At 60.4% G+C, this 16,901-nt stretch overlaps 2 protein-coding genes across 2 annotated transcripts; one reads left to right on the top strand and one right to left on the bottom strand.

The window, feature by feature from the left end:
• The first annotated feature begins 1,090 nt into the window (after window positions 1-1,090).
• RPS21 (ribosomal protein S21) lies at window positions 1,091-2,428 on the top strand. Its single transcript, XM_049869343.1, has 6 exons — window positions 1,091-1,173; window positions 1,390-1,452; window positions 1,556-1,619; window positions 1,756-1,827; window positions 2,227-2,282; window positions 2,366-2,428. Exons 2-6 carry the CDS (start codon window positions 1,403-1,405, stop codon window positions 2,373-2,375), a joined length of 252 nt encoding a protein of 83 aa, XP_049725300.1. The 5' UTR covers window positions 1,091-1,173; window positions 1,390-1,402; the 3' UTR covers window positions 2,376-2,428.
• Window positions 2,429-2,497: 69 nt separating this feature from the next.
• Window positions 2,498-16,253, bottom strand: CABLES2 (Cdk5 and Abl enzyme substrate 2). The gene is made up of 10 exons (XM_049869342.1): window positions 15,802-16,253; window positions 9,975-10,046; window positions 9,719-9,811; window positions 8,222-8,299; window positions 6,818-6,926; window positions 6,146-6,311; window positions 5,673-5,776; window positions 5,182-5,288; window positions 4,881-5,085; window positions 2,498-4,753 (listed from the first exon to the last, which is right to left on the bottom strand). The coding sequence occupies exons 1-10, from the start codon at window positions 16,251-16,253 to the stop codon at window positions 4,613-4,615; spliced, it is 1,527 nt and encodes a 508-aa protein (XP_049725299.1). The 3' UTR covers window positions 2,498-4,612.
• Between the last annotated feature and the right edge of the window lie 648 nt (window positions 16,254-16,901).

The raw sequence follows: 16,901 nt of genomic DNA, 5'->3' as shown, positions 1-16,901 counted from the left end.
GGGTGGGCACGTGGAGGTGCAGGGCAAGGGCTGTGGGGTTAGGCCCTGGCTCTGACACTTGCTTGGCCAAGCTCCTTCCCTGTTTGGGTCTTGGTTTCCCCAGGTGTTTGCTTCTACCTCTGCCGCTCCCTCCCCCGCTGGGGTCTTCCTCCTGGCAACAAGGCCACAGCCTCCCCGGGACCCAAGGGCTCTTTCCACTCTGTGCTTTAGGGAACACACACTGGTGCACTCTCCCCTGATTTCCCAGGAGTCGGTTGTGGGTTCAAAGTGTATGCACCTCCAGCGTCTGGATGAACATGGCCAAACCGCCCTTCAGAACAGCTACTCTGCTGCCGGGCCCTCACTGACACTGGGTTTGTCTTTTTCGGTGTTGCCATTCTAATTCGTGAAAAATGAGGTTCCCGTGTGGTGACTCGCAGCTCTGGTGGGCTGAGCGTCTCTTCCTGCTCTCGCCTGCTGTCGGCTTCTCTCCTCCGTGAATCCCGGGTGCCCTTCGCCTACTGGAGCACGGGGACGTCACCAGCAGGCACCTGGGCAGTGTGGACAGACCCTCCCGCGGGGTCTCCAGCCCACCGGCGCCCAGAGCCCCCTTCCAGTAGGGTTTGATGGATGTGGGCCCGGGCATGTCGCCGGCTGGCACCGCGGCTTGGGGGTGCCCGTGGTCGCCAGCTGAGGAAACAAGGGGATGCGCAACAGCCCAGAGGACCAGGGCGGGCGGGGGTCGGCTAAGGCACCCGCTGGTCCTGGCGGCGGTGAAGCCGCTGCTCCGAGGTGGCGGGTCCCCTGTGAGGAGTGGGGTCTCGGCAGAAGACGCGGGCAGATCCACGATGCCGTGTGGCACCCTCGGCTGTGGCGCCTGGCCTGGGGCCCCCCCTCCCCGGGCACTGCGGCTTCCCCGCCGGGTGAAATACTGCCGGCGTCTCCACGCGGGGGCCCGCGAGGCCAGCGGGCCGGGGGAGGAGGGCGCATGCGCTCTCCCGCGAGGGCGAGGAGTGCTGGCAGGGGATGAAACCAACGTCAGGGCGCACGGCGTCCGAATCCGCTCTGCGCAGACTCGCTGCAGCGCACCCCTGACCCGGAAGCACTCCCCGAGGCCCCGCCCCGCGCGCCAATACCGCTGCCGGGGGACGCTCCGCTTCCTTTCTCTGCTCGCGCTCGGCGTGGTGTCGTGAGGTCGGCCGCTCGGCGGGGCACTGGGCTTCCGGGCCGGACCGGAGCGGGGCCGGGGCGCGGGGTGGGACAAGGGCGCGGGGCGGGACCGGAGCGGGGCGGAGGCCATCGCGCGCGGGCCGGCCTGAGTCGGGGCCCGGGGCGGAATTGGCTGAGGCGGGTTCTGGGTCCCGGCGAGGTCGGGGGTCCGGCCTCACGGTCCGCGCGGTGGCTTCGCAGGCACGGCCTCGACATGCAGAACGACGCCGGCGAGTTCGTGGACCTGTATGTGCCGAGGAAGTGGTGAGCGCTCCCGCACCGCCCCTCGGGCTCCCCCCGCCCCGTCCTCTCCATCCCGTCTCCCCCGCCGACCCCGTCTTCTCCCCCCCACCCCGTCTCCCCGCAGCTCCGCCAGCAATCGCATCATTGGCGCCAAGGACCACGCGTCCATCCAGATGAACGTGGCCGAGGTGAGCCCCGAGCTGGGCCTGCGGGTCTTCGGTGGAAGGTGGTCCCGCTGGGAGGGACCGCCAAAGACCCAAAGGTATTGAAGTTTCCGAAATTCCAGGTCTGGTTAGGTCTTGGTGACCCCCATTCTGTTTGTAGGTTGACAAGGTCACCGGCAGGTTCAACGGCCAGTTTAAGACCTATGCCATCTGTGGGGCCATCCGCAGGATGGTGAGTGTTGCAGCGCCTCCTGCTCTGGAGGGCCTGGTATCATGGCTCCTTCCAGGTCCCCTTTCCTCAGGCCACGCAGGGGGTGGAGTAGGGGTTGTTTCCAGAATCCCAACCTGCTTTGTGGCAGTGTCTCCAGTGTCTGCCCAGGCTCCCAGGAAAGGGTTGTTCTGGGAAAACAGGTGGGTGGTGGACCCTGCCATTAACTGGGGGCACCCACCTGAGCCTTGTGGTCCTCCCGTGCTCCAGCCAGGCATGAGACCCGTGTGAGAGGTATCTCCAATCTCCATCTGTTAACTGGAATACACGTATAATCCCTGGGCTCCGCTGTTCATGTTGTCCTGCCTGTCATCTGAGGTAGTACAGGAGAAAGATTCTCAAAACAAATTTCTTGTTTTAAAGGGTGAGTCAGATGACTCCATTCTCCGGCTGGCCAAGGCTGACGGCATTGTCTCAAAGTAAGAGGGGGTCCCATTTGGGCGTAGAGACCTAAGGCTTCTCCAGATGGTGTGTGTAAAGCTGTCTTTCTCCCCTTTTCTAGGAACTTCTGATGGAAAGAGTCGCGGGTATGGAGTATTTGTCGTAAATAAAGAGTAAAACTCCATGTGTGTTAGTCATTCATTTATGCCTGCAGGCACGCCCTTTCCTCTCTGGAGGGAGCAGGGATGGGGCTCACATTTGTGGAGCAACGAGTGGGCAGTGCACCCTGAAACAAGACAGACTAGTGTGTAACAAAACCATCTTTTATTTCAAAACAAATTCATTACCCCTTTGAAGACAGACACGACAAACAGCTACAATATCCTGAGATCCACATGGTCATTTACACAGGAGGTGTTGGAGGCCGGGCAGCACCAACTGGGGTCCCTCTGGCCATAAGCCCAGCAGACACCTTACACACAGGTCACACATCTGGACTTGTTCTCCAGGGTGACGTTTCCAGCTTAATTTTGGTTTAAGTATTGACTGTTTTGTTGCAGTTAAGTTTTCAGTACCATGTGGTGGCAGCTCTTGGCATTAAGGATAAATACACGGAGGGGAAGAGTTTGGTAAAAAACTCTGACCATAAATACAGAAGCTTAATTACTTCGTTTGCCAGCCACTCTGCCAGTCTAGAAATGCCTGAGAGGACACGCATCCCAAGGCTAGGCTGTAAATGGGAGGTCCTTCAGCGTCTGTAACATGGAGTTACTGAGATGACAACACATTTTAGCAGCATCCCTGGTCCAGCCCTCCTGTCCTGGATGTCTCAGTTTTGTTCTCTGTTCTGTGGCTTCCCACTGTATTCCTGCCGGTTACTGGTTTTGGGGCCGAGTGGAAGGCTGGCCAGCTGAGCTGACCAATGAAGCAGGTGCACCTCTGCTGGGGGTCTCAGCTGAATTGCTGATGGTGGTGACAACTGGCATCTCACTTCAGCAGAAGCACCAGTCCACACAAACATGGATGTGATGTATTGGGGGGGTCATCCAGGAGCCCTCGCCGGTGATACACAGGGTAAAGGGCAGCTGTGGGTCTGGCCAAGCTGAAATGCATGTTTTTTTGAGACCAGCCAGCCTGTGAAGACAAAAGTGTGACAGTCTTCTCCTCAGAGTGATCCACAGGGGCAGCAAGCAGGTGCGCAGGCCACACCAAGTCAGCACCTGAAGGACTTTGTCTGCAGGGGCAGCGGATGAGCCGTAGCTACCCAGCACAGGCCTGCAGGGAATGTTGAGGCCACTGCCTGGGCCACTTTGTGCCGGCTGTGGTGGATGCTGTGGGGGGTGTGGAGGTTTGGTCGGCAGCAGGAGAACCCCCTCACTTCTGGGTCAAGTATCAGTGTTTAAGTTCTAATGTTAGCAGACCTCATTTAACACATTTTTGTTCTCTTAAAAAAGACCCACAGAACCCTATCCCAAATTATAATAAATACATTATCTTTCTCAGTTACAATATTTGGGAAAATCAGGAACCGAGAACCAGCAGTCGCAGTTGTTTTTCCTAAAGTCCAGAGTGGAGACAGGTTTTATGCAGGTTACGTGGGTTTCCCTGGCACCAGGACAGAAGGCGGGTTCTCACATAAGGTGTGAGCCACCATCTGCTGCAAGTTCGGGTTGGCAGCACACGGGGCCTCAGGAGGAATTTTGCAGTGTCACGATGCTCAGAAGAACGGAAGTCCAGGAGTAAAAACGAGGCTAAGGTCAGGAGGTCGGTCTTGTTAGCTTCACCTGAGCTCTGTCAGGAACCCTATCTGGATGCTGGAGGCAAAAGGATACCAGGGGGCTGAGCTGGGCAGGAGGGCCAGTGTGTGGAGGCCTGGGAGGCAGGCCGGCCCTCAGGAGTTCATTGAGAAACCAGAGGTCCGAGCGTTAATGCTCAAATAAGTTAAACTAGAGCAATTGAGCTTGCTCTGGAAGGCCTGGAGATCCAGACCTCCCCTGAGATGCTGGTAGAGGGCTCCCGACAGGCGGCCGGAGGCTGCCAGTACAGGAAGGGGAAGCCCGGCCACCGTCAGAATCCACCTGCAGTGTAGGCAAGGGTCCTGGCACCAGCCCAGCCGGGCTCAGGCCCATGAAAAACTAACCAAAACCCACATTTTGTTCACGAAAAACCCAGGAAAATTCCTAGAAATGTGTGGGAGACGTGGTCACTTTGGAGTGAAAGCAAAGTGGGTAAATGAGGGGCAGGGAAGGCGCCGGGTGGTGCGTGGACCTTGTGGTGTGCACCTGGGCTTTGGCGCCGCATCCACACCTGGGCAGCTGCAGGCTTCGGCCAGGAAGGACAGGGCTGCTGCCAGGCAGAAGCGCCGTGTCTAGAACTGCTGGGTGAGGCGTCTGTAGTGAGGTAACACCTGGCTTTCAGGCAGGTACAGGGCAAGCTCCAGAGCCACCAGCACAGTGAACTCGAACCCGATCAGGTCCCGTCGGTTGAACCGAAATCGTTCTTCCAACTTCTGCAGGGGAGAAGAGAAGAACGGTCACGTGGGATGGTCACATCACTACGCTGGGCCCGGGCACCAGCCTCGGCAGACATGAGACGCGTCGGGTTCACGACCCACCCTGGCCGGCCCACGCACTCACGTCGATGAGCTGCTTGACTTCGCTCTTGCGCAGGTCGCTGCTGATCTTGGCAGCGAGCAGCACGCAGGCGCCAGCGCACAGCTTGCGGTTCTGCTTGTTGAGCTTGCCCTGTAGCACAAGCTTCTCGAAGTACACGTAGGCCATGGACACGGTCACGGGCTCCAGGCTGCACTCCTCCGAGAGGCTGCGCATCTCCCGCTTCAGGCTGCACGCAGACACGCCGGCCTGAGCCCAGGCCCCAGGCCCTGCAGCCCCACCAACCCCTGCGTGGCGGGCGGGGGCATCTCCTTGCCCCCCTTACCTCCGGATTTTGCTCAGCGTGAGCTTGATGTGCGGGAACTTCTCCCTGAAGGTCTCGTTCATGTCCTTTTTGAGGTCCGAGGGTTTCACGTACTCAATCACTGTGGTCTGCGACAGAGCATGTGGGTTGGCTCGTTTCACAGGCTGGCCCCTCGCACGGCCTCCCGAATCGCCTTCTGAAGGTGACCAGAGCCTGCGCCTCTTGGCCGGCACACTCGAGGTAGGGCCAAGCTGTCTGCACTGTGGGCTGCAGTGCCGCCCTGCGGCCTGCCATGCCGCTCGTGGCGTGGCTTGGTGTGGCCCCAGGCTGCTAGGTATAGGCCTGTCCTGCAGTGGCTAAGCTGGGCCTCTAGCCTGGCCGGCCTGGGTACAGGAGGGGCGGCGACATCATCCCATGCCCTGCTCCTGCCCCCATCCCTGTCTGCGTGCATAGGCTGCAGCTGTGGGGTGTGTGGCCCAGTGGCTGCCTGGCTTGCCGGGCACGGTGCTCACCATGTAGGACGCGAAGATGAGGACACGCTTGTGCTTGCCGCATGGCCACTGTGGGTCATCCAGGAGGTTGGGGTTGTACTCAAGGGTGTCATTAGCATCGTTCCCTGGGGGCAGAGGGCAGCCTGAGCCCACTGGGCACTAGGGCTCTGCCCGCCTGGCTTTACAAACCAAAGCCTCCAATGGAAACCCTGCTTGTTGCAGTGAGGTGTGTCGGAGGCTGAGGGCACCACAGACTCAAAACCACCCAGGGACAGCAAGGGGAGTGGAGTGCCCAGGGTCTGGGAGGGCCTGAGGGTGGGCAGAGAGCAGTCCTCAGGCAGGGTGGCCCCACTGCCAAGCTCAGGGTCAGCTGCTCCACCGAGAGTCACTTATCTCCTAGAGAGCTCCTGCCCCTGCCCCACACACCAGGCCTGGCCGCTGCTGTCCCTCTGCCCCCACACAGGGAAGGCTGTGGCCAGAGGCCCGCCAGCTACCTAGCTCTGTGCCTGCTGGTGCTGACTTGGTGGGGCCAGGCTTGTATCTCGATCCTGGCAGAGCCCGGGGGACGCTGGGCCGAGGCTGGCCTGAAAGGCCATGGCCGTCGGTCTTGGGTATGACCAGGGCGTTGGTGGGGTACAGGAACTTGGCGTAAGACACGACCTGGAGAGAGAAGTGCATTAGGCTCAGTCCTGAGACCAGAGATGAAGACAGGCTCTGTGACTTGTGCCCTTGTGTCAGGACCACAGCCCTGTTCGGACGCATGGATGTCCCATGCCGAGAAGGGAGGACACAGTCCCAGTAATGCTCCAGGGCAGCCTTGAGCACCACACTGCACATGCCTTTGACGTGAGCATTCTCGTGTGCCAAGAGCATTACAGAATGCCACAATGGCTATCCCTTATCTGGGGTCTATAGCATAGTAGTGGGCTCCCATGTGAAGCCCGTGACCTCTGCCCACCGGTATGCAGGAGACCTGGTCTGGAGGTGGCCACGCAGCTCACAAAGTGGACGATGGTGGCACACCTGCTGCAGTGAGCTGCTGAGATCACAGGAGCCTGGCGGCTTGCCTCCCCTCGCTCCCTGGCACTTCACAAAATTAACATGAAAAGACCCCATAACGTGTTTTCCCACCAACCCCAACTGCGCCAGCCTGTGAGGACTCTTGCCTTTCCATCTGCACCCAGCTCGACGCCTTCTAACTCAAAAACCATCTCAGAAGACACGGAGACGCCGCCGGACGAGTGCCGCTGCTTCTGGCTGTCCACCCTCAGGTCACTGCAAGGCACGGAGGAAGCTGGGGCCGCAGGGTCTGCACACAGAGCGGGGGGTGGGGTGGGGGAGCTGGGGCCGTGGGAATCCCTACACGGAGTCGGAGGGGGGAGCTGGGCCACAGGGTCTGCACATAGAGCAGAGGGTGGGGTAAGGGAGCTGGGGCCATAGGGGTCTCTACATGGAGTAGGGGGGGAGCTGGGGCCATGGGGTCTGTACACAGAACAGGGTGGGGTGGGGTGGGGTGGTGGTGGGGGCCGCAGGGTCCGTACACGGGGGGGGGAACTGGGGCCACAGGGTCCCTATACAGAGGGAGGCGGGGGAGCTGGGGCCACAGGGTCCGTATACAGAGGGGGGCGGGGGAGCTGGGGCCACAGGGTCTGTACATGGAGGTGGTGGGGAAGTGGGGGCTGCAGGGTCCGTACATGGAGTAGGGGGGGGCTGGGACCACAGGGCTCATACGTGGGGGGTGGGGGAGCTGGGGCCGTGGGGTCTGCACATGGGGGGGGATGGGGGAGCTGGAGCAGCGGGATCCATACACGGAGGGGGGCTGGAGGACCTGGGGCCCCGGGGTCCGCATACAGAGTGGGGGGTAGGGGGTGGGGGAGCTGAGGCCATGTCTGCCCACAGTGGGCCTGGGCGCTGCTCACTCGCCCTCCACCCAGGCAGCAGCTGAGCTGCGGGTCACACAGAGCATCCAGCGGAGCCCCACCCCTTCTCTTCCTGTTAGGATAGGATCGAGGCAGGCCTGAGCACCGTCTGGGTTCTCACCCTCGAGGCCACCGTAGCTGGGAGCAGACCCTCCTTTCGGGACACCCGCCACGTCTGCTGTGACGAGCGTGTGGCCCCTGAACATGCAGGCCCTGGGAAGTGGCCGTTCTCCCCCATGAAGGGGTGGGGGCGGGTTCTGACCATCAACTACTGTCATCCCAGGCCATACACAGTGCCGCCCCCATGCCCGAACAGTGCTTCCTTCTCCCATAAACTGCGCCAGACACAATCGACAGGGCTGCTTCCACAGGAGGTGGAGGAAACCCACGGTCACCTGCACGAGAATGTGCACACTTGGCTTCTCCAAGAACGAGGCCCCTAATGTCCGCCTAGTGTCCGAGGAGCTTCGGCTGAGCCACCTGCGGTCGCTCCCAGCTGCAGGCTTGCAATGAGGGATGGGGGTCTGGGAAGACAGCCCTGCCAAAGTATCTCACACCCTCAGTCTGTTCTCATGGGTGCCCGCTGCTGGGCTCAGGGGGACCCACTGCACTGGAGTCTATGGAGGGGACATGCAGGTGACATACACTCACCTGACCCGCAGACCGTCTCCGTAGGGCAGGACTGAAAAGGCCGCACACAGGGACCGCTTGGCGCAGATCAGCACAATCCTGCAGGTGGGGGGCAGGGGAGTCAGGACTGGGCACAGCAGGGTAGGCCAGGGGGCAAGGGTGTGGGGATAAGCTGCTTGTAGAGGTGCGGGCACTTCCAATGAGAAATTCTTCCCTGCCTGAACGGTAAACAGACCTCTCACTTTTAAGATATAAACCTGGGTCTGAGGGGCCTGAGGGGCTTTTGGGGCCCTGGAGGGGGGTGGTGAGGAGTGTGCGGCAGGTACAGCAAAAGCATCTGGGCGGAGTGCGCCTGGATGGATCAGCCCCTGGGCTGTGCAGGCCAGGTCCCAGGCCCAGAGCCCTGAGGCCGGATTCCCTAGAGGCATCCCATAAAGCATCTCAATGGAGCACGGATCCCAGACCTGTGCTCTGCCCTGTGTGGCATGGCCCCGACACCCAGGAAGGCGTCCTCCCGGCCCACGTTGCAGACAGGGTGAGGTCTTGTACCTCAGGACCCAGGTCTTGGTGGGAGTGGGGAGAAGACTGAGTGGGACGGGAGGCCAAGGGCAGCTCCAGGGCCTGAACTTTGCCCACCCCTCATCCAGCACCAAGCTGGTCGTGAGGCCCTCCCCTCGAGCCCCAGCTGCCGGGCCCAGAGTCCTGCAGCTGGAACCATGTTCTCACTTTCTCTGGGTCTGGCTCTTGCCTGCCCACCCAGCCATGGTCTGGACAGGGGCACCAACACCAAGGGACGACAAGGATTCCTCTCTCTACCCCTTTTTTCAGGTGGGGCTCCTCGGCGTGGCAGATACCAAGCCAGTTATGTGTTGAGACGGAACTGGGCGAGGTAGCATCTGTCCAGATCCAGTCACCATGGAAACCAGCACTCACCCTGCAAAGGCCTGGGAGGGCGCCTGCAGCATGACCCTGGGTGGGTGTGGGTGGCGGGAATGTGTACCCCCCCAGGGCACTTGGGCTGTGCCAAGGAACAGCTGGGCGCCAAGCTGCACCGAGTGGGCCACCTTGTTTCAGATTTTAGCTAACCGCCCTCTGACTCAAATGGACAATCAAGCCATTGGGAAGCCTGTCCCCATGTATTGAGGTCCCTCAGCTGACACTGGAGGCCTGCACCCCGGATTCTGGGAGGATAGGCGCTGTGACAAGCCATGGACTTGCGGACACCATGCTAACAAGAGAGGAGGCAAAGGCAGGGGCAGTCGGGGATGTCCCTTCTTCTATCAGACGTGCAGGCGGGCCCTGGAGAGCAGGTGCCTCAGGACCTGGAGGAAGGGGCATCCTTTACAGAGGCTGACTTTGAAGAAACCCGGGAGGCTCAGTGGGTCCTGCAGCCCCTGCAAATGTGGCTTCCTCCTCCACCATGATGGCGTCAGAGCCCTGCACTGGAACCCCATGGACCCAGGCCTGCTCCCCGGGGGCCAGCCCCAGAGCCTTCCGTTGGGCGCTGTGCGGCACTACCTGCTGCTCTTGGTGTCATACTGCCTCATGTTCTTAATGAAGTGGGTCTTCTTCAGGCCTTTATGTCTCGGGGACCCGGATATGTGTTTGGTTCTGCAAGGTAAAAAGCAGGTCACTTCTCTCCCTTGGCCTCCAGGGGGCAGTGCAGCCTGAGCACGTGGAGCCTTGGGGTGTGGACTCAGGAAAGGATGCAGGTGTGGGTGAGGGTGGTGGATGCAGACGTGGGCACGCATGGGGGCCGTGGTGAGGAAGGTACCTTTGCACCGAGGCACACCCCACCATGTCTTCCAAGAACTCCAGGGAGCAGCGCTGGGAGGTGATGCGCCGTCTGTGAAGATGCACAGGGAGGGCACGGAGTCAGGGAGGCCTTGGAACCAGAGACGGCAGACAATGCTGCCAACACATCTCTGAGAGAGCACATTCTCCCAAAGGTGCCACCGTGCTTGCTCTATGATGGGAAGGGTGGTCCGTGGGGCTGAGGTGTTTCAGACCGGAGACTCAGTGGAGCAGTGCTGTAGGGAAGGGTTGCCCTTCCCACTGTGACATCCTTATTTTAAGTTACTAACACAATACGATTTATGTCTCTTAAATGGTAAAAGCAACACAAGCTGGTTGAGAATAAACTAAAGCTGAAGAGAGAAGTAACTGCAGCCAATGCTGGACTGCCGTCACACCCTGCCCTGACCTTGCTGGCCCCGACCCCATCTCAGAGGATGGGCCGTGCGACCACCTGGACCCCAATGCCTCTGGGCGGCACAGACCTGGGACTGTACCCGAACCTGGGCCTTGGATGCAGCAGAAGGTCCCCAGATGAGAGTTCTGGGGGGGTGGGGAGGGCCCCATGGACCTCAGACATGATGGGGGTGGGGGTAGGGGGTTGGCCCACGCTCGGCTTGGGTCCTTCATGCAAGGGCTGGATGGAGGGAGGAGGCCAGGAAACAAGGGTCCTCTTCAGGGGGTGACAGAGGGGTTTCTAGTCTGTGGAGAGGGTCCGGAGACTAGCCTGGCCAGGCTGTGGAGGGTGGGCTGTAGGCCCAGACCCAGGCCAAGAAGCAGGGCCAAAGGGGGGTGTTGGGGGTGGTGGGAATACAGAAGGCGGGCAGCTCTGCACTGGGGTGGCTAGGCCAGCAGGACCGAGAGGGCTGAAGGAAGGGGGCACGGCAGTGGGGAGAGGACAGCAGATCAGCCACAGGTAGGGGGTCCTAAGAGGCCCGGGTGGGACCAGATGAGGGCTGACCCAAAATGGGGGACAGCAGGCAGACCGCACAGTCTTGTAGAGCTGAGGGGACCATCTCAGGCCGGCCATGTGTGCCCCATAGGAAAGCTGTGTGTGCCCCACAGGGCTGAGCCCAGAGGAGGCCCCAGGCGACAGCTCTGGTACATTGTTGGAGGTTCATTAGGTCATAATTACCCAGGTGAGACTGTGGCTTCCCCACTCCTGGGACTGTGCTTACAGGCATCCAGCCCAGTGGCAGAGCCCCCGAAGGCCTGTCCCGCTGCATCAGCGGCCCCATGCCCTGTGCCGCCTGGCCTCCTCGGCTGGCCGGCTCACCTGGCTGTGTCCTAGTCACCGTGGAAGCGATGCCCTTTCCCTTTGCAGGCATCTAGCTTGGCTCCCGCGGTCTCAGACCATTTGCTTTGTGATCTCCTTCTACCTTCCTTCCTTGTAGGCACCTTATATGGAGGCTCAGTCCTCACAGCCACTCTATAGTAGTTACCACCCCATTTTACAGGTGGGGAAGCCAAGGCTCAGCCCCAGGTGGCGGCTCCCACATCTATGCCTTGGCTGCTGGTGGAGCTGCGCCCCCCTGAGCCTGAGCCCCGCCTGGCACTGTCCCAACTTCGCCAGCCCTGGATGACACCGCCTTTCTGCTCGGGGGATGTTTCTGAATCCTGTTTCCACTCCATGGATGTTCTCTGAAGATGCTGACGCCACATGTTCTCAGTTACAGGCCAGGGCTTTTCCCTTGCCTTCCCGCTCCACGGGAACTGCTGTTTGTGGAGGAAGGACGCTCAGGGCAGGACCTGGGGCCCCAGGGACACAAGGCCACACTTTTGCAGGCCTGCTGTGTTTTGGAAAGCATTAGGCTTCAACAGTCAATTACTGAGAGATCGTCATATAGTTTTGGGCCAGTGGATCTATCCCAAGAAGGGTAGTTAGGGGGCAGCCCTAGGAAAATAGAAATCCTGGATCATGGCCTCCAGAAGGCGCTAGTAGATAACACCCATTGAAAGGAGAGAGCAAGAGACAGTGTGAGAAAGACAGAGACAGTGTGAGAGACAGAGAGTGACAGAGAAAGAGCAAGAGACAGAGCGAAAAAGAGTGTGAGAGGGCAAGAGAGTGAGAGACAGACAGAGAGAGACAGAGAGAGGGAGAAAAAAACAGCGAGAGAGACAAAGCGCGTGCGCTCACATCTGCTCACTCCCAGGCCAGTGTAAACAGACAGTGGTCCCCACGCAGCGAGATGTGGGTGGAGGGAGGGGAAGAGCAGTGACAGCAGCGTACTGGCTGTGGAACATTCTGGAAGTGGGAAAGTCCACATTTGGGAGAGGAGCAGTCCTCACACTCTGAAGGCAGCCACACAACATCCTCAGTGCCAGCGAATGAGAGAGAAAAACTGCCTGTCAGGCCACAGCCCGAGTCCTAACCCGCAGGACCCTTGCCCCTTCCAGCCGTCAGAACAGGACTCCGACACTGGCAGGAGTTTCAGGCCCAGCCTTTGTCAGGCTGGCCACGTAAAACAACCACAGAGCACCAGTCATTGTCGAGGTTAAGGGTGGTGGTGAGGGGGCATTTCCATTAGTGAAGGCACACGAGACACTCCCAAGGAGGAGGACTGTTGTGACTTTAAAATACCCACCAGGGTGGCTGAAGTGCCCAGGACAGCCATGCACAGTCACAGGCCAGGTCTGCCTGAGCCGCCCTCCCTGCCAGAGCATCCCCAGACGCTGACCCTATGCCAGCACCAGCCCTACAGAAACTTGTCTGCTCGGCCACAAGACACGCTGGGCTATCTGCAGAATCTCTGGCAGGTGTCCTGTCTCCTGAGCTGGTGCAGTGATGACATAGGGGTGTACGTGTATAAACCCACTGATCTGTACCCGAAGCCTTGCACACAGCACATCCCCACTGGGGGTGTTTTATACCTCAATTTAAAAAACAGTAAAAAACCAAAAACGACCTTTGGAAAGAATGCAGCTTGGGCTTCCTACTATCTTGATAATACTCACCCAGACACACAGACACGGCACCCCCACCCTGGGCGCCTGGGGAGTGGGAAACTCCCTGAGTCCTAGGAAACCCTCTTCTGGTGAGTCACGTTAAAGCCACAGGGACAAAGAGGTCATCTGCCTCAATGACGTGGCAGCGACCGCCTGGGGTGGTCTGCCTCTGACCTCATAGGAGAAGGACCCAGGGCATGGGAGGCTGCTGGGGGCAAGGCGGCCACCCGCTTTGTGATGGGTCCACTCACCCTGAAACAGGCACAGAGAGGAAGAGAAAGCTATTTATTAAAAAATGTTTCTAGTGTTCATAAATCCCTCTACTTTGTAACTGAAAAAACGGAAATACTATTTATTAAACAATGTTTCTAGTATTTATAAACCCCTCTACTTTGTAACTGAAAAAAATGCCAGGAGGAAGAGAGTAGCCAGCAGAGGCCAAGGCGGGAGGGAGGATCTGCACCTGCCTTGGGCTGGTGCAGAGGCTCTGGCCAGCAAGGGCGGGCTGACATGGCCTTGCAAACAGGACCAGACAATGTGGGATAGATGTGCAGCCTTGGGGAAATGATCACATTTGTCCGTGGGCTGCCCAAAGCTTTGGCCCCAACAAAATTCGAATCAGGCACTGCCAGGAAATCCGTGTGCACTTAGTCCTGAGCTCAGTGGGCAACAACATGCCCGGCCAGTGCCTGGTGCCCCTCAGCCCTACATCCATCTGTCCAGTGGAGAAGCGGTGCTGGGTGCCCAGTCTCAGGAAGTCCCTGGCAGGCAGAACTCAACCACTGTGTCCTGAAACATTGGGCAGAGGTCCAAGGGAGCCCTGTGTTTCCCACAGGAAAGGGCCCAGGAGCAGGCTAGCTGGGGCTCACCTGGCCAGCATTAGGGAACTGCCTCTAAGCTCTGACCAGGCCACTCGCCTGCAGCTGTTTTCCAGCCAGACTGCAAGAGCCCCCAAATTGGGGTTATAAACAAATTGCCAGCTGCTAGGCTGAGCCAAAATCAATTGGATTTGGACAGGCACTCGGTGGCTTCTGGAAAGCTAAGTGGTCCCCGACCTAGAGGGCCCCACATCTGTGCTAAAGCCCCAAGCCTCTTCTCAGACCCTCTCTTCACCAGCCCCCAAGTGGTGAGGTATCTCCCCTGTACAGGGCCACTCCCCCCATCCCCTGCAGGCCAGTGTTTGCTGTGATCTCCGAAGGTCCCTGGCTGTACGGATGGTACCCTCTCTCCGCTGTCAGCCTTGCCCAGGAAAGATAAATGAAGCCTAGGAAACTCAGCTTGCTCCTGGGCGCCAAGTCACCACTGAGGCAAAGTGAAAATAAGTCCTCGTAGTAAAGACACTGGTTGGACCCAGGTGTGAGATTCAGATTCTTCCAGCAGCTGAGCTTCGAGCCCTCCCTGGGCCACCTCATGGTGCCGAGGCTGCGTTCACCTCGGCCACTGCCATGTCCCATAGAGCCCTCACCACACACCGGACCCTCACACCAGTCTCCTCATGTGGGCGGTGCTTAACAGGAACCCCCTCCATGGAGCACGAAACTGAGGCTCAGAGAGGCTGAGGAACTTGCTCAAGGCCACATAGGACCTGGTCTTTTCCCAGAGCCGGGCTCAAACTACCACACTCACCTGAGTCCCTCAGTTTCCTTAAAAACACTGACCCCAGTACTCCAATGGCCCTTGCAACGGCCCCTTATTCACCCCCTCATTGGGCTGTGACTCTCAGCAGCCACAGAGAGGAGCGGAGTTCTCACTCCTGTCGGGGAAGAGGCCATGGCTCCCATGCCAAGTCAGGACCCCAGACTAGCACTTGTGGCAGAGGAGGGAGGAGTCCCTGCAGGCAGGGGTGGGGGGATGCAGGGGGAGCATCCAGAATGGATAGGGCCTGAGGAGACCTGACCCCTGTGCGGGGGGTGTAGGGGCTGAGGGAATCCTGAAATCCACTTTCAGGGAACCGACAAAACCTTGACCCTTACATCCAGGAGCTGAGAGAATTAAGAGGACCTTGACCCTATCACTCATGTCCACGGGGCTGACAGGCCCCAGGCCACCCCCAACTCCCAAGTTCTGGGCTGTCTGGACCCTAGGTGACCCTGATCCCCAAGTCCTGGGCTGACAGAACCCCCAGGTGACCCCAACCCCTGAGTTCTGGGCTATCTGAATTTCAGGTGACCCTGACTCCCAAGTCCTGGGCTGAGAAGGCCTCAGGTGACCCTGACCCCTGAGTTGTCTGGACTCTAAGCCAAACCCATTGCTGTCGACTTGATTCCAACTCATAGCGACCCTGTAAGACAGAGTAGAAATGCCCCATAGAGTTTCCAAGGAGCGCCTGGTGGATTCCAACTGCAGAGCTTTTGGTTAGTAGCTATAGCTCTTAACCGCTGGGCCACCAGGGTCTGAACACCAGGTGACTCCAACTCCGGAATCCTAGGCTGTCTGGATCCTAGGTGACCCTGATGCCGGAGTCCTCGGCTAACCGGGCCCCATGTGGCCCTGATCTGCAAATTCTGGGTTAATGGGGACCCAGGTGACACCGACCCCCAAGTCCTGGGCTGATGGAGACCCAGGTAATCCCAACTCCTGAGTCCCAGGCTGTCTGGACCCTAGGTGATCCTAACCCCCAATTCCTGGGCTAACAGGGCCACAGGTGACCTGACCCCAGTTCCTGGGCTGAGGGGGACCCAGGTGACCCTGGCCCTCGAGTCCTGGGCTGATGGGGACCCAGATGACCCCGATACCCAAGTCCTGGGCTGACAGGTACCCAGGCGACCCTGACTCCTGAGTCCTGGCCTGTCCAACACGGGATGGCCCTGACCCCCCAGTCCTGGGCTGTCCACTCTGACCCAGGTGCCTGCCCCACTCACCTCTGGCGCTGCATGTCCAGGGCCAGGCCGGCGACCACCTGAGTGGGACTGAGCAGGCTCTGGGGGGCGGCCCTGGCCGGGGGCGCGGGGGGCGCAGCGGGGGGCCCTGGCGGGCCGGGCAGCGGCGGCAGAGGGGGCGGCGGCGGGACCGCGCGGGCGCCGGGCTCGGGCTCGGGCGGCGCGGGCGGCTCGCGGGCCTCGGCGGGCGGCGGCTTCTCCCCGCCCGGGCCCAGGCTCGGCGGCCGCCCATCCAGCGAGATGTTGTTGAGGAAGAAGAGCGCGGCTTGGCGGCGCCGCGAGTCCCCGCGCTTCCGCAGCGCCGGCGGCGGGGCCCTGGCAGTGGGGCCGGGGATCGGGACCTCGGCGGGGCCCGGGCGAAGGGCGGCGGGGGCGGCGGGCCGGGGGGCGGCCGAGGCCGGGCCCGGGGCTCCACCCGCCGCGGCCGCGGCCATCCTCCGACTGAGCCGCCGCCGCCGCCCGCGCGGGCGCGCGCACGCCCTCCGCCCATTGGCCGCGGCGCGCCGACATGCAAATGACCGGCCGTAACGCCCGCCCATTGGCCTGCCGGGCGCCCTGGCTGGGCTGCCGTGCTTGGGGGCGGCTCCCCTGGGTCCTAGAGACAGTTCAGTCGCGTCCCGAGAGAGCGTAGTCGCGCTCCCGGCGGTCCCGCGGGGCCTGGCCTGGGGCCGAACGGAGGACTGCACAGAGGGTTCGAGTCCCCGCCTTGGAAGCTGCGACCGCGGGCGCCGGCGCCCTGACCCCGTAGCTGGGTGGCATCTGGTTCGTGGTCAACCTCGGGCGAACCCGCATTGTTAAGCTCCGGACCCGGCTGTACCCCGGAGGGGTGGGGGCGAGGGGGAGCGGCCAGCGCACCGCCACCCTCCAGTGTGTGTGTAAATTGTGTCTGCTCTCGGCGCCACCTACAAAGGCCCAGGACGCTGTGGCTCCCTCTAACCGCCCTCTCATAGGGCTGTCCAGGTTTAAGTCCTGAGCTCACCCCTCACTGAGAAACCTTGGGTAACCTGCTGGACCTCTCTGAGCCTCAGGTTTCTCATCTGTAAAATGGGAATGATAACAAGACTCTCCTTGTAGGGCGCTGT

The sequence above is a fragment of the Elephas maximus genome, chromosome 25 (assembly GCF_024166365.1).
Source record: "Elephas maximus indicus isolate mEleMax1 chromosome 25, mEleMax1 primary haplotype, whole genome shotgun sequence".
NCBI lineage: Eukaryota > Metazoa > Chordata > Mammalia > Proboscidea > Elephantidae > Elephas > Elephas maximus.
The sequence above is the reverse complement of the archived record's forward strand: the minus strand, read 5'-3'. Positions and strand labels throughout refer to the sequence as shown.

Excerpts from the sequence above, each read along its gene's own strand:
- RPS21 (XM_049869343.1), top strand. The coding sequence starts at position 1,403 with ATGCAGAACGACGCCGGCGAGTTCGTGGACCTGTATGTGCCGAGGAAG. Across the intron at positions 1,620-1,755 it reads TCCAGATGAACGTGGCCGAG|GTTGACAAGGTCACCGGCAG; the intron begins GTGAGCCCCGAG and ends TTCTGTTTGTAG. Across the intron at positions 1,828-2,226 it reads GTGGGGCCATCCGCAGGATG|GGTGAGTCAGATGACTCCAT; the intron begins GTGAGTGTTGCA and ends CTTGTTTTAAAG.
- CABLES2 (XM_049869342.1), bottom strand. The coding sequence starts at position 16,253 with ATGGCCGCGGCCGCGGCGGGTGGAGCCCCGGGCCCGGCCTCGGCCGCC. Across the intron at positions 10,047-15,801 it reads CTGGACATGCAGCGCCAGAG|ACGGCGCATCACCTCCCAGC; the intron begins GTGAGTGGGGCA and ends GCATCTTCACAG. Across the intron at positions 5,289-5,672 it reads TCATCTTCGCGTCCTACATG|ACCACAGTGATTGAGTACGT; the intron begins GTGAGCACCGTG and ends GCTCTGTCGCAG.